The sequence below is a fragment of the Rhinolophus ferrumequinum genome, chromosome 10 (genome assembly GCF_004115265.2).
Source record: "Rhinolophus ferrumequinum isolate MPI-CBG mRhiFer1 chromosome 10, mRhiFer1_v1.p, whole genome shotgun sequence".
Classification (NCBI taxonomy): domain Eukaryota; kingdom Metazoa; phylum Chordata; class Mammalia; order Chiroptera; family Rhinolophidae; genus Rhinolophus; species Rhinolophus ferrumequinum.
Genome location: NC_046293.1, coordinates 60319910 through 60336028, shown reverse-complemented (window position 1 = coordinate 60336028; position 16119 = coordinate 60319910). Strand labels below are relative to the sequence as shown.

At 41.0% G+C, this 16119-nt stretch overlaps 1 protein-coding gene across 3 annotated transcripts in view; it reads left to right on the top strand.

Moving 5' to 3' along the window:
* The window catches only part of PPM1H (protein phosphatase, Mg2+/Mn2+ dependent 1H), a 238268-nt gene extending 226920 nt beyond the window's left edge, over positions 1 to 11348 (top strand). The window contains exons 10-12 of one of the 3 annotated variants that reach the window (XM_033116655.1): positions 6708 to 7304; positions 7915 to 7980; positions 8802 to 11347. In XM_033116655.1, coding sequence (XP_032972546.1) covers positions 6708 to 6855 — 148 coding nt within the window. In that variant the 3' untranslated portion in view covers positions 6856 to 7304; positions 7915 to 7980; positions 8802 to 11347. Of the gene's footprint in view, positions 1 to 6707 lie in introns of all 3 variants that reach the window. The other 2 variants (XM_033116654.1, XM_033116653.1) reach the window with 2 other exon arrangements.
* The last annotated feature ends 4771 nt before the right edge of the window (positions 11349 to 16119 follow it).

Below are 16119 nucleotides of genomic sequence, written 5' to 3'. Positions count from 1 at the left end.
TCCTTCTGTTCCCATCATACTCTATTCCTGCAGGGCATCAGCAGATGGAGGCTGCCTTTTATATGCAAATATTTGGAACCCATTAATTCCCCAGTTCCTGTCACCTACCCTCCCTCTTGTAAGACCCGGTCTGTACCATCCAAATGGCAAAGAGAAGTTCCCTCCCAACTAGAACTATTAAAGACTTTAAGGCATGCTTACAGCCTAAGGGCCTGAAATAGACATTTTTGACACTCCAGTGCTGAATCACATGTGGGCCGGTGGGAAACAAGACTCTACAAGAGGTGGATGACTTAAGGCAAAACTCTTGGGAAAGAGAAAGGCATTTGCTGTCTAATGAGGAAAATGATAGCTCTCGTTTATTGACCCCTGACCAAATGCCGGGTGCTGTGCTGAATGCTTTATGGAAGGAGCTTGTTTACTCTGGCAGGAACCTTTGAGGTCTGCACTATCATTATTCCAGATTTACAAGAAAGAAAAGAGGGGCTCCAAGAGGCTGAGGAATTTTTCCAGAACCACCCACCTGGGCGGTGGTAAAGCCAGGATTGGACCCTAGGCAACCCACACCCACCCCGAGCCCTTTGTATGCTCCACTGAAGAGGTAAAAGAACTAAGAACTGCCACAGAAATGGCAAGGACAGCAGAGACAATTGAGGATTTATCGGTCTCCTTCCACCCAGACATTAGAGTCCGTGGTTGTGAAAGGAACTTCTGGCCTTCCCATAGTTCTTCAGCCCCTCTAGCTTTTTTGTTTTTCTTCCCTTCCCCGCTGGCCTTTCTCTGCTCCCTCGCCCTCGGAGCTCCGAGGAAGCCTGTGAGCCAAGCCCTGTGGACTGTGCCAAGTCAGGTCCCTCCCCGGCAGCCATTTCTTTCAGCAGAGCTTTGCTGATCAATATTGAAAGCTTCAGCCAGAGAAGAAAGATGTTCTCCAAATACAAAACTTGTCTCCCAGGGAGACTCTTCGTTAGGAGCGAGGGAGTACTTCAGGCGGCCCCAGCCATTCTCTGATGTCTGCCCAGGAATCTGAATGAGGCCTTCAGTCGCGGCGACGTGGCTCCACATCCTGCTTCCAGATTGCAGGCTCCTCAGCCCGCCTCACAGTCTCGGCTGGTGCGTCACCGAATCTACTTCCCTTTCACGACCTGCAGCTGCACATTCTTCTTTGCTACTCGCCCGTATATTCTGAACTTGTATTTCATGTTTTGACTCAAATTTTCTCCCGCTGCTCCCTGCACCCCCTCAGTTTGTGGCACGTGTACACAGACTTGTGTTCAGCCTCAGTACCAAAATCAGTAGAGCCCTCCTATTTTACTGTCACATTAAGCCATTTCTTTCATTGTCACCAAACCAGACAGCCCTTGGCAGATAGGAATTGGAGAACAAAATGGGAGAGAAGACAAGCAGTTTCTTTCGTCCAGACAAAGTTGTTTCTTCTTGTCTCAGTCTTGATATAAAGCAGTCTTGATATGTAAAGCAACCTTGCTGATGATTTCATGCCTGGGCAAGTTGGCTCTGTTATATGGATGCCAATGAGCGCTACAATGGCTACCAGCCTGCCTGAATATTGGAGCCCTGGCAAAAAAAAAAAAAAAAACAACCCTGCCAAGAGCTGGGTTCCTGGGGTTGTGTTGAGGAAAGATACCTGCAAGTGGCCTCATTTTACCTGTCTCTGATTTCATTTCATTACTGGTAGGAAATATCAGGAAACTGGTCCTAGAGTTCATGTGCACTGTTAAGTTATTGAATGCAGCATCTATTCCATCTCTTCAGTTATCCACACAGACTGCTCTTTTAAAGGGTGGCGGGTGGGGGACCGGGGGACATCACATTCACTAGAGAAGCCTGGCAAAGAGAAGTCGTGTGGAGGAATCTGCGCTCCTGGCAACAAAGTTGGTAGAAGAGGACCTAGGGATTCTCCCTAAGCTTCCTGCTCAGGTTGGGGCTGTCCTTCCCTGAAGCAAATGGGTACCTGGATGATGGCTAGAGGCTGACAAAATTGAGGTTCTGAAAGGAGAGGGAAATAGCAGCATAGGCCCAGCACACAGTAAAAGTGTGAAGCGAAACCTAGCACCACTCCTGTGGTATGGAGATCCTAAGCCAAGAAATTACCAAAACATGGTCTAGGACTGCAAAACCCATCGTGTCCCCCAGTAAAGACAAATTTTCAAACCTCTGTAGATAACCCAGGGCACATAGTGTTTACTACGTTTAAACCCTACTGAAGAGAAGCTTATATCTTACCTTTAAACCCACTATGAAAAACTAGTTTGATACAATGGAGCCTTCCCTCCAGGCTTCGCCCACCACCCCACTCCTCACGCCCACCCTACCCCCCTACCCCCCCGCCAAGAAAACCTAATAGAACAGGTTGAGAGAAATTTCAAACATGTGCAATAGAATCAAACGGTAAGAAGAGGTAGATTTGGAAAAAAACAAAATAGAAACTCATAACGGTGAAAAATATGCCATTAAAATAAAGTAACTCACTGAATGGATTGACTAGTAAACTGCTAAAGCAGAAACAGGTGACTTGAAAGATATCACAGATTGAAAAAAAATAGAAAAGAAACAAATCTGGAAGGTAAATAAGATCTAATAGAAGCTTATTGAAAAAAGAAAAAAGAGGGGAGGCAATATTTAAAAAGTTCATTGCAGAGAATTTTCCACAATCAAATATCTTCTCAGTTTGAAGAAGTAAAACTAATTTCCAACCATGATAAATAAATAAAGGAATCTTCATTGTAATGTCTTAGTGAGACTTCATATCATCAACAATAAAACAAAACAAAAAAAACCTTGAAAAACTACCAGTGAGAAAAGACATATACTTACAAAGACATGATACAAGACAGACTTCTCCTCAACAAAAGAAGTCAGAAGTAAATGGAATGTTATCTCCAAACTGCTGAGGGAAAATAATGGTCAATCTAGTTTTCTGTACCCAAGAAATCTATCACCCAAGATTAAAGGCAAAAATAAAGAATTTTGTGATCTGAACACTGGGTAAGTTGATCACTCACAGGCCCTTGTTAAAAGAATTACTAAAAATGTACTTCAGCAGGAGAGAATCAAATCCAGAAGGAAGGAATGGACTTCAAACAGCAAAAAAAGTTAGTATGTTGGTTTCTTTACATAAGTTATAAATGATGATAATGGCTTATAGAGTCTTTAAAAACAAGGTAATATTAAAATAATAGGTAGTAACATGGAAGTTGAAAAAAGGCACTCTAAGATCCTTTTATTTTCAGGAGGCAGACATATATATTGACATGTAATTAAAAATTAATATATTGTATACTGTAATTGAAAAATAAAACTTAAAAAATATTTAAGCATAAAATGCTAAAAGAACAGAAACAGTAAACTAACACTTCTAACTAGTAGTGGGAAGAAAAATGTATTAAAGAAAGCTATCAACCTAATAGAAAGCTGGAATGAAGGAAAGAAAACAAGAAATAGAAAATACAAAATAAGTGTGTGTTTGTCTTATATGTATGAATGATGGCAGAAACAGATTTAACTTACATCTTAATTACTCTAAGGTTAGATTTTATTTTAATTAGCCATGTACCACTAATGCAATCTACTTAAAATAGTACAAAGTTTAGAAGTCCTACTCTGCCTTGTGGATTTTATTATTGAAAAATATCGGAGTAAGAAGGTAGCATTGAAAATGATTGATTTCTTGCATAAGAGACTGGGGATACCATTAACTAAGGATAATAGATGGGAAAGACCCATCTTGGAAGGGAAAATAAGTTAAGATTTATTGACTTCTTCTTAAGTCTTAATTGGGGTCTACAAAGGAAATAAAGAAGGAACATTGGAAAGAAGAACTTGTGCCATGTGTCACAGAAGAGCAGACACAGGAGGAAAACTTAAAGTGTGTAAAGGCATGGAAGCTCCAAAAAGAAAGGAGAATTCAAGAAGAAAAGATAGGAGACTTCAAGGACAAAGAAGATGTACTTGTGCTGGAGAAAGGGTGAGCAGAATGAGTATTGAGAAGAAGCCTTTAGATCTAGCTTTAAGAGGGCAGATTAGTAGGGTGTTGGGCTTACTGGTGAGACATTAAGGAAGAAAATGGGAAGAAATCGAGGAAGCAAGAATGGATTTCTCTCTCAAGACATTCAGCACCTAAGGGAAGACAGGATGGATGGTGAAGAGAAAATGCAGGCTCAAGGGAAGTTACTTTGAAATAGGCAATAACCATTTAAAAGAAGAAAACCTTAAATTAGCTAGAGCCCTCAGGGAAATTAGTTTCCTGGGTAACCATCTTTTCTAGGTGACCTAATGCTGCTTTTTAAAATACCAAAGCTAATTTTGACCATTTAAAAAATATCCAAAGTCACCAGTGATAGCAATATCAGGGTGGTCTCTTTCCTTTAACTATGAACGATATTCCTTCATGACTTAAATAACCAGTTAGACATTGTTTAACCTTGATCTCTGTCATTGCCCCTTGACTTGCAGGACCTGTTGAGGCCTATAGGGTTATTTGCCTCTAGACTAGCCACAGGAGCTGTCTTGAATTCCTTTAACTGTTTTTCGACATCTGAGTATGTTTCTTTTACTGTCGGCCATCTTTTCCCATAACTTGCCATAATTTTTCTATGACTAGTCTGCTTATGAGATGGGTTAAGGTGTGTTCAGCCATGACAGATGAATCTACTCTGTGTACTGACTCAGCCAGGTTTCTAAACTTGAAAGGCTAAGGACCAAACCCTGGTCAGTCACCAGGATAATGAACACCCTGATATTCCTGGTAGCCTTTCCCTATGTGGTCCTAGCTCAGATATACAATTTAATATAAAACCAAGTAACCTGGGGTGTGCTTCTGAGAGGCTCTTTAGAATATAGTATATGAGCTGCAATATATGAATTTGGGGACATTTATTTGGCCTCTTTGGAGGCCTTTCTGTTTATTTCCTGATCACAGCAGGAGAATGCTGAGAGGGCTAACTGGCTGTATCTTCCCTTGAGTGTAACTTTGAGATTTCTGTCTCAAAGCTGATAATTGTCTCAATGCCAGTAGAAAAAGGGGGTTACCTCTCCTTCCTACCCACCACCCATCATCTAGAAGGAAAGGCATTTATTTTCTGATTAACTAAAATAGCCTCTGCTCTGCCACCTGTAGTGTATGCTACACTTCTGTCTGCTACCTGGGCTGTATAAGTAGACTTGTGTTTCAAAGACTCTACAACCTAGAATCTTAACAATCCTGACATCATTCGCCACAGGCCTTGGTCTTAATGTTAACGATGGGGCTAGATGCAGGTCTTTTAACATGAAAACTGTAAATTCATAAAGGGTTTTAACAGAAGGAATGGAGACTTCTGGTGTTCTGAATTCCATAACTCACAGTTCTGAAAGCATGGCTGAGATGTTCCACGTAGGGAAAGGCCACTAGTAACACCGGGGTGGTCTTGTGTTCAAGGCCTAGAGCTGGCTTCAAATAGGCCTTCCTTGTAGGGTGACACTTATTATCTTGGTGATTTACCAGACTCTGGCTTATAGCTTTTCAGGTTTAGAAACTCATGGAATCAACAGACAACAGATTCATTATCAGAGTTGGGCTGACCTTCACCAACCTCAATCTGCAAATCAAAACACCAGTTGACATTGGAGTAAAAATATAACTGACTGACATTCTTAAAGGACAAATGACTAGCTCATTCCTTCCCTGTAGGCAGGCCTCCATGGGGAGGCAAATCACAATCAGGTTATTTGGTGAACATGAAATCGGAGTAATGGTGAATCACGTTCAATGGCATAGGCTAAGACAGTAATCCATCCACGCTAAATATGGTCTTAGCAGTGGAACTAAATTTCTTTGAAGTCTGTTGGGTAAGACTCTCTCTTATTTGAATAGACACCTGCCAATGTTTTGTCTCATTCTTTTATGCCTCAAGGCTAATCTAGGCCCACATCCACCCAAATCACCTCCCACCCGCATCAGTCTTTCTCTAGATATTAATATTTCCATCAGCTTATAGCATAGTCATTCTTTCGCTTGAGTTTACAGCTTAAATCTCAATGAGCAATCCTATTTTCAAATTCTTGGGGGATCCCTCAATGTACTTACACTGGTCAAGAGGAGACTGTGGCATTGATAAGAATGGGGGGAACAGCACCCCCACACCAAGGTTTATCTGTCATTACTAATTAAAACCTTCACATTTTCACTATATTCCTACTGTACATGTAAATCATTAATATTTTTTTAAATCAACTCACTTTAAAAGAACAAATTTATTTTAAAAGGAAATTTACCCTTACCATAAGTGAAAATTACTATCCTTTGTCCTAAAAGGAATGTGACATACTAAAAATAAAAGCTCTTCTTTTTCCCATGTACTTTTTTAGCTAGACACAGTTTGCCATGGAAAAGTTGAGCCTGAGCAGATCCATGTTAACAATACACTAGCACCAAACTGAGACTCTCCTTGGTATCATCAAAAACCTCAAAAGAAGACTGACCAGTGGAACAATTTGGGAGATTATTTAATATATCTTGTGTCTTGTCCATCTACCATCTAAAATATAATTTACATTAGGCATCCCACATTTGGGGAAACGATGCCGTAGGTTTTTTGAGACTTTAAGGATATGTGAAAACTGTTTACATGTCTGTAGTGATGCTTCCTTTCTAGCCTTGCCTGCCCCCAGCTTTTGCCTGAGGCTGCACTGATGGTCTCATTCCTGCGCAGGTACACACTGGCAGCTCAGGACCTGGTGATGCGTGCCCGTGGTGTCCTGAAGGACAGAGGATGGCGGATATCTAATGACCGACTGGGCTCAGGAGATGACATATCTGTATATGTCATTCCTTTAATACATGGAAACAAACTGTCATGAAAACGGCCCAAGGAATTGGAAGAACAGAAGGAAGAAAGCTGGGGTACCTCTTGGCAGGGCAGGCCTGGGAGTGCCCCAGCAGCGTTCCAGGTGATGCCACCTCTTCCCAGCCCAGGTGGGGAGTTTGCTGCTGAAAGACCTCTCTGGCTATGCTCCAAGAGGATCCTTAGGTTTCGGTTTCCTCTTTAGTATAAAAGGTCTGGATTCTCAACAAAAGCTAAACATAAAGGCTGCTACTGAGTGTTGTGTTTCTTTTGGTTCCTTTACTAGGCCTCCTACGTGGCCACTGCCTATTTTGGGTACACACATCATATTTATTTTATCTAGAGTCGCTGGAGCAGCCAATTTCAGGTTTAACTGGCAGAAGACTCTTCAGCCTGTCCAGCTGCAAATTTCTCTACAGGTTAAAAGTGCTGCATTGGAAAGTTGGGGATCATGCCTCAGAAAGTGTGAGTGCCCACCTTCTAGTAAGCCTGAGATTTATTTCAGGGAATGCTATCTGTGTGTGTGTGTGTGTGTGTGTGTGTGTGTGTGTGTGTGTGTGTGTGTCTGTCTCTCTGTTTTCATGATGCTGATGTGGGGAGGCAGGGATTTGGGGATGGGAGGATATTCCCTAAATCGTAATTGTTTCCCTTCCATAGAGCAGGCCTGACTGGGACTTTCCAACTCCTTGCTGAGGGATGTGTGTGTCAGAGTCCAGCCCTGGCTGTCCCCATATCCTGTAGCCTACACCACCCAGGCAACCACCTGGAACAGTGCCCTGGCTAACAGAGCTGTCTTTGTTGTGTAATCATTTGTTCCCAAGTTGCATTTTCTCACTGAATCAATGTGTTTTCATGAAAATTTTGGGTGTTTCTTTGGACCAACAGCTCCTCTATTGTCTTCTAGGGTCCCCCTTGCGTGGCTTGAGGTTTCTCTGTTTGTTTCTGAGTCTGGGTTTTCATTTCTGGAATGGCGTGTCCACCCGCCGCTGTGCCATGGGGACACACGTGAAGCAGTGTTTAATAGAGCAGGATAGGATGTTCCTTCTATCAGTCAGTTCTCCATACCTCATTTCAGGGCTGTCCCTCCATTTTGGATCCAGGTTCCATGGGCTATGACTGTCCCCAAGCCCACTCCAAACATGTAAGTATCAGAGTCTGTCAAGGGGCAGTAGGCCTACTTTCCCCATCATCTTTGGGCCAGGCCCACTCAGAAAGGCCTTTTAATAAAACTGAATTTGAATTAGGTTGACTGGTCATTCTCATGCTGTACGCCTGCCCCTTCTCCACAGAATCATGTCCCAGCTACCCAACCACTCAGTCCCCTCTTCTCACTGTTGCTCCACCTCTGGGTGTTCCTCAGAAGAGCAGCAGAAGCAGTAGACAGACCAGACATACCTGCTGCTTCACTGCCAGGAGGAATCGCAAGATAGATATTTGGAAATCACTTCTGTCTCTCAGATTGCTTCTCTGCATTGGGGGACCTGGTACATCATCAATGTCCAATTACCAAATCTTCTTCCTGCAGAGCTCCTGTGGTATCACCGCCATCTTGACAACTTTGTGTAATTAAAACATTCTTCCCAATGAAGTAAAAGGTCATTGGTGTGACCCCCAAAATGCTGGAGAGCCAATTCCAGTTCTCATGTTTGTCTGCGTCCCTTCCCCAGAGGCAAGGACAGGAAAACCATTCTTTTGGGACAGTTAATCGCCTGCATATATATTTTCTTAGGAATGGCCTGGAGCCTTCCTACTCAGGAGTGTGTTCATCACACAATGTGGCAACAACTACTTGGCAAGTCACCCACCAGGTGGTTGTCAAAATGTTGCCTGGGAAGAATTGGACTACAACCTTGTCAGGAGTCCTCTTCATCTGACAGCTTCCCTCCTCCTTCCGTAAATCTTAGGTACTCCAAACATCTCTGTGGACAGAAGTTTGTGGTAAACTATTTGTTTCTCTGGCAGAATATGCACCATGGGAAAACATGAAGACCCCCTACAACCGTGTGGTCCGTTTTCTGTTCCTGCCCTGACTCTCAAAGCCACGTACAAACTGGAAACTTGAGAAAGTTTTCCTTGGAGGACTGAGCCACCAGCTTTAGGAAGCTGTTCTCACAAGCACTCACCTCTCTCCTGTGTTCCCATGACCTTTCATTTATTTCCTGTCCTGGGCTTCTATCTGGGCCCTAACTTGAGCTTCACTAGTTTTATCTGAGCCACCAGAGACAAAGTTTGGGTGTAGACATCACGTAAATGTCATGACAACTTTCTACTCAATTCAGCAATTCATTTACTACCAAGGCATGTCTCAGGAAAAACTCTGGAACCTCCTTATTCAACTTACCCTAAAGTGTTGAGCATTTAGTCCTACTGATTTTAGTTAGAAAGGTACCTAGGAATTCTTTTCATAAGCCCCCTTGGGTGGAAAGGTCTCAGTAGCAAGCTGAAGCCATGATTCTGTTTGGGGGATGGGAGGAAAACTACAAATGAGGTGAAGAAATCAAATGGGAAAAAATGATTTGTTAATGCCTAAAGCAGATCTACCCAGCATTGATATTGCTCTGTGAATTGAGCTTACTTGGTTTTGGCTTTATTTTTCACCCAGGCCCCACGTGATCCCATCCCAGAGCAGTAAATGTGTCTACATAACAGGTTGGCCCTTAGTGCATTCCTGGATATGTCAAAAGGCAACACAAAATTCTGCAGAGCATATTTATACGTGGTTCTGAAATCTTGTGTATCTGAGTTATAGCCAAATCTGCTTGCCCTCATAGCCTCAGAGGAAGTCTAGTTTAATAAAAAGCTTTTGATTTCTAGTCAAGTCTTTATTGTTGTCTTGGGGGGGGTGTGGCCACTTCCTTTAATGAAAGGCACTTTCAGTTCTAAATCTCATTGTTGGGCTGGCCCCTGCTCTTCAGAATATTTGGTGACACTCTCTTCGTTAAAAAGAGAGCAAACTCACACTCCATCCGCACTCTTCAGCATTTTCCCAGGCAACAACCAAAGCTCTGTTCTCAGAACACCTGAAATCTGAGCAGTGCTAGCAGTCAGAGGTCGAGGTCTGCAGTGGTTGTGCATACATAACTGCTGTTCTTGGGGTGGGAAGGGAGAGGGAAAATCAGGCTAGGCCAAGTACTCAGCTGTCCAGTAGGACAAACCCCAAAAGAGTGAATTTCACTTATTGTCCACAATACACAGCTTTGAGCAATTTGGGGTGTTTAATTTTGTAATCCCTAGCAATTTACCTCCATGGGGTTGTGTCAAGTCAGCTCTGCTCACCCTCTTCTTACTCTGAAGTATTCATTTACTTCTTACAGCTATAGGTGAGCAGGGATGAGAGTCCCCAGTAGCCAATTTGGCCTCAGATCTTGGCCATTCGGGTAGGATTTTTGGCTTACCAAGACTAGCATGGAAACACTTGGGAAAAAATCTCCCACATCTTTAGAACTGATTCTCCTCTTGATCTCACCTCCTTTCTCATCTGTTAGTGAACTTTATTTACAAGGCCTTGGGTGGTCAGTGGTTTTCTTTCCACCACAGTTTGAGGATCTAACCTTTCCTTAGCAGCTCCACTTTTTTCAGAGGGGATGTTAGGCTTTCATGAGATTCTATTTTCAGTGCGTTAGTGCTTCTGGGATACTTGGAGAAAGCAGTGAGTCCTTGTCTGTAAAGAACAACCAGGCCGACCCAAAAAGTTACTAGATCTAAGAAAATAGTAAAAATTATACGTTAGAAACTTGGATTTTTGAGGACTTACAATTAGAAATTTTGCACCCTGCACACTACACGTAGCCCACCTTGCCAAGCAAGCTGTGGTGTTGTGTGGGTGATGTGGTTTATGTCTGTACACTGGGGCTTTGCAAAGGACACTACACGAGCAGCCCGACTTGCCTCTTCTGTGAGCACCGTGACAGCACTTTGTCAGGTGTGAGTGCCAGTCTGGGGATTACTGCACTTTCTAATCCACAATGTTATCTGTGTAAATAGCTTTAATTTTTTCCTCTGTGTATTAGATGAAGTTTTGTTCATGTACAGACCAGGTAGACAGTGACCGAATGAGGCTGTGTATGTTCTGTTGTTTTCTACTGTGATGTACTTGAAGGAGCAGCTCATGTCCTCCACTCTTCCAATCTTCCACAGTATTTTGTGTTTGTTTGGGGACTCCTGAGGTTACTCTTGTACTCTTGTTTTTGCCTCCATTTTCTTTGTTTCTTCTGGAGACTCGGGGAAGCCCATGGTGGAATTATTTGTAAAGAATGTATCATAAGGACTGGGTTTCCAAAAGCACCCTACATACAGTGAATGAGAGGACTCTACCTGAAAATGGTTTCAGAACCATGTACCTCTATGCGTTGTGATTGTGAAACCTTGACATTTGTAACCCAAAAGTGAAAACTAGTAATGGGGATCTATTTTGTGTTTTGAAACTTAGGTCCAATGTTCCCTGGAAAACTAAAGAAATGTATCTGCTCAATGACATTTTAAAATAAAATATATATATGTATATAGGATACCTTTAGTAAAACTTGTGTGTCATTTCTTTAATTCACTATGAAGTTTCTTCATATCAGGTAATGGAATGATGAGTGTATGGCTTAATATAGAGTTAATCAACTGTGAACAGACTTAAAAGAAAATCAAAAGGGAATGGATGCCAGCACTACACATCTTCACAGGAATAGCAGTAAAGGCTGTACATTTCAACAGTGCCACCAGAAGACCGGCGGCCATGGATATGACTCCCAAGAGGTATTCTTTTTATTTTATTTTATTGAGGTATAATTGACGTATAATATTAGTTCCAGGTATACAACCGAATGTTTTGATATTTGGATATACTGTGAATTGATCACAATAAGTCTGGTTAACACCCATCACCGTACTTGGTTACAGGGTTCTTTTTTCCTTGTTATGAGATCTTTTAAGGTCTGCTCTCTTAGCAGCATTTAAATACGCAATGCAGTGTTATTAACTGTAGTGACCGTGCTGTACATTGCATACCCGTGACTTACTTATTTAATCACTGGAAGTTTGCACCTTTTGATGACCTTCACTCATTGTGTCCATCCCCCACCCCACCTCTGACAACTACCAATTTGTTCTCTGTATTTCTGAGTTATTATTTTTTTCAAGATTCCACATCTAAGTGAGATCACATGGAATTTGTCTTTGTCTGACTTACTTCTCTTAGTATAGTGCCCTCAGAGTCCTCAGTGTTGCAAACGGCAAGACTCTATTCTTTTTATGGCTAAATAATATTTGTGTGTGTGTGTGTGTGTGTGTGTGTGTGTGTGTGTCATTTTCTTTATCCATTCATCAGTCAATGGACATTTAGGTTGTTTCCATGTGTTGGCTATTGTAAATAATGCTGCAGTAAACATGAGCGTGCATATATCTTTTTTGAGTTAGTGTTTTCATTTTGTTTCAATAAATAACCCAGAATCATATGGTAGTTCTGTTTGTAATTTTTTTCAGGAATCTCCATACTGTTTTCTGTGGTGGCCGCACCAATTTATATTCCCACCAAGTGTTCCCTTTTCTCCACATCTTTGCTAATACTTGTTACTTCTTGTCTTTTCGATAATAGCCATTGTAACAGGTTTGAGGTGATATCACATTGTAGTTTTGATTTGCATTTGCCTGATTGATTAGTGATGTTGAACATCTTTTCCTATACCTGGTGGCCAACTGTGTCTTCTTTGGAAAAATGTCTATTTAGATCCTTTGCCCATTTGTTAATTGTTTGTTTGCTTTTTTATTGAGTTGCATGAGTTCTTTATATATTTTGCATTTTAACCCCTTATCAGATACATGATTTGCAAATATTTCCTCCCATTTTATAGGCTGCCTTTTCATTTTGTTGATGGTTTCCTTTGCCATGCAGAAACTTTTTAGTTTGATATAGTCTCACGGTTATTTTTGCTTTTGTTACCTTCACTTTTGTTGTCAAATCCAAAAAAATCATTGCCAAGACCAATGTCAAGGAGCTTATTAATGATGTTTTCTTCTAGGAGTTTTATGTTTTCAAGTCTTACATTCAAGTCTTTAATCCATTTATTTGAGATTTTTCTTGTTTCCTGAGATAGGCATTTATTGCTGTGCACTTCCCTCTTAGAACTGCTTTTGCTGTGTCCCATGTTTTGTATGTTGTATTTCCATTTCATTTGTATCAAGGTATTTCTTGATATTGTTTTTGATTTCTTCACTTGCCCATTGGTTGTTCTGGATCATGTTGTTTAATCTCCACATATTTGTGAATTTTCCAGTCTTGTTAAAATTGATTTCTAGTTTCATACCACTATAGTCAAAAAATATGCATGATATGATTTTAAATCTTAAATTTGTTGAGACTTGTTTTGTGGCCTAATATATGATTTGTCCTGGAGAATGTTCCATGTGCACTTGAGAAGAATGAGTATTCTGTTGCTTTTGGATGGAATGTCTGTATATATATATGCTAATTCCATCTCGTCTAAATGTGTCGTTTCAGACCAATGTTTTTAAATTGATTTTCTGTCTTGATTACCTATCCATTCAAGTAAGTGGCGTATTGAAGTTCCTTACTATTATTGTTATGTTCTCTATTGTTCCTTCTATGTCTGTAAACATTTGCTTTATATATTTAGGTACCCCTGTGTTGGGCACATAAATATTTATAATACAAAGGTTATGGCCTCTTGTTGGATTGATCCCTTTATCCCAAGAGATATTCTTAAGTGAGAAGGCTAGTGACTAATACTCTTACTAAAGACAGTAAGAGTCAAGACTCTCCTTACTTACTTAAATATTTTAAGTACTACAAAGTGTTAGTAAAATGTACCACCTTTTAGAGAAAAGTAACCTTAACAGGTGGGATAAGACATCAAAGAGTGCTAATTCTGCTGAGTTCTCGAGTCCAGGGAGTTAAAAGTAATCTAGAAAATATCAACACAAGGTTAATCAAAGTATTGATTCACAAAGAAAGCTAAAAGTAGGCCAGAGCTTATCTGAAGCTTAGTTCAGAAACACTGACTAGATAGAAAACACTGATATTTAGAATGATTTTGTTGCACAATCTCCCCAGCTCTTTTCACCTTCACTTGTACCCTAATATTATGATGCCTCCTCTTCCCCATTCAGTAGTACAAACACATTAAAAGGAATGGATCCTTGGATTAGATGCCTGAAGATTAGAGGAGTCTTCTAGCATTTTCTCATGAGCAGTGCTTACTTAGCTTATCAGATTACCTCTTGAAAGCTGTGGTTGATTGTCTCCAAAGGTGGCTGCCAGCAATGCCTCCTGTCTGTTCACAAATGCTTCTTTCCTCATCAAGAAGTGGCATTTGTTTCCTTCCTCACCTCTTGACTCTGGTCTGGTCTGTGACTTGCTTTGATTAACGGAATGCACAAGTAACATTCTGAGAATTCCAAGCTTAGGTCTCTAGAAGCCTTGTAGCACCTGCTTTCACTCTTGGAAACCAGCCACCCTGCAAATGTCAGACTAAATTACTGAGTGAAGAGAGGCCCCAGGGAAAGAACCAAAGTGCGCAGACATTGGGAGTGAGGTTATTTTTGGTCCTCAACCGCCACCTGAGTTATTCTAGGTGATACCATAAGAAGAGAGAGACTCAGCCAGCTCTCAGCTGTTCAGGCCGCTCAAGTTGAGACCACAGACACCACAGGTCAGAGAGGAGCCATACACACTGAACCCTGCCCAAATTCCGAACCTACAGAAGCATGAGCAAATAAAATGGTTTTTGTTTTAAGCCACTAATATCTGGGTAGTTTATTACACAGCAATAGATAACTGAAAGAGAGAACTTGGCTCTGTGAGATTTGGGGTAAAGTGGTTAAAAACATAAACTAAAAAGAAGAAAATAGCATTGAGAAAGTACATTTGTAATTTGGAAAATAATCCTCCTTTTAGCACCTGGTAGAGTGACTGAAATGGGGAAAACCAACTTAAAATAGCAATAATGTGTAGAATCTTAACTGATGGCTCTGATGGTATCTCAGCAAGAGTTCTCCTCTACCCCTACCGTGTTTCCCTGAAAATAAGACCTACCCTGAAAATAAGCCCCAGTTAAGATCGTCAGCCAAATGGACGCCTTTATTATGTTATGACGATGTTCCAGAAGATGACATGACTCTATTTGAATAAATGTAGATTGTTGTACATGAAACAATAAGACAGCCCCTGAAAATACACCCTAATGCGCCTTTTGGAGCAAAAATTCATATAAGACCTGGTCTTATGCTCAGGGAAATACAGTATAAGACCCAGTCTTATTTTGGGGGAAACACGGTATGCTTTTGCTTCGTCATGAACCTTATAATGATCATTAGTAATCCAGGAAAAGTACAGATACTGGGGCCATGAGCCACGAAGGGGGAAACAAAGATCTTTAACGCCTCATTTATGATAAAAGCACCCATGTTGTACCATATATGACCCCTGTGACAGTCAGGTGGTTCTTTGGCTCCCAAGACTGTTGCTTGAAAGTGTTAGGTATGTGTATGTATATATATATATTTTTAATATCCTCATCATTATTTAAAAATCCCTATCTACAAAAATACTTAAAACTTGTTGCCATCCCAGTTTTACTTCAATTAAACGACAGGCCAAAGAGTGAGTTATATACTCTAGCAATTACTCTGTCTTTTTTATTGCTTTTTCTGTTACTGGAACCCTGAAAAGACTGTTGTTCTCGGTACATCTGTACATTTTTAGTCTTGTCTTTGATTTCTTTTCCAGCCAGCTCACCTCCTGTGCTTTACTGATTTCACTTAGGCTGCCTGCAAAAGATTCAGAGTGAGGCTGATCACAAGGTATGAGCAGGCTGCACCTGGACTGGAATTGTCTTCCAGCGGCCAGGTCTGATCAGATTGCTAGTACAAGGGGACCTTAGACAGAGCTTGGAAGGTCTGAACGCGGACTTGGAGGACAGAACTCCTTTGAAAGAAGCATATAAATCAGAGCTTTCTCTTTGACCCTCTTTAAAAATTTTAACTTATAAATCTAGTCAGTAAAAAAGTAAAAGTAGATAAGCTGATTCAGAAGACAGTGTTGTGAAGTGCGGGGTAGGGTGATGATTGACATGAGGATGGAAGAAAAGTGAAGTTGCAGCAGCAAAATGTCCCAAATCAAGTCATTTCACACCCTTTAAACACTACGAGTATGTTAGTAAAAAGACATCTCTGATTTAAACTAAAGAATGGTTAAAAAGAAAAAAAGGTGGAACCGGAAAATAGTAGTCTTAGCAGCTGTAAATTAGGTATCACCTACCTGTTGAGTTTGGTC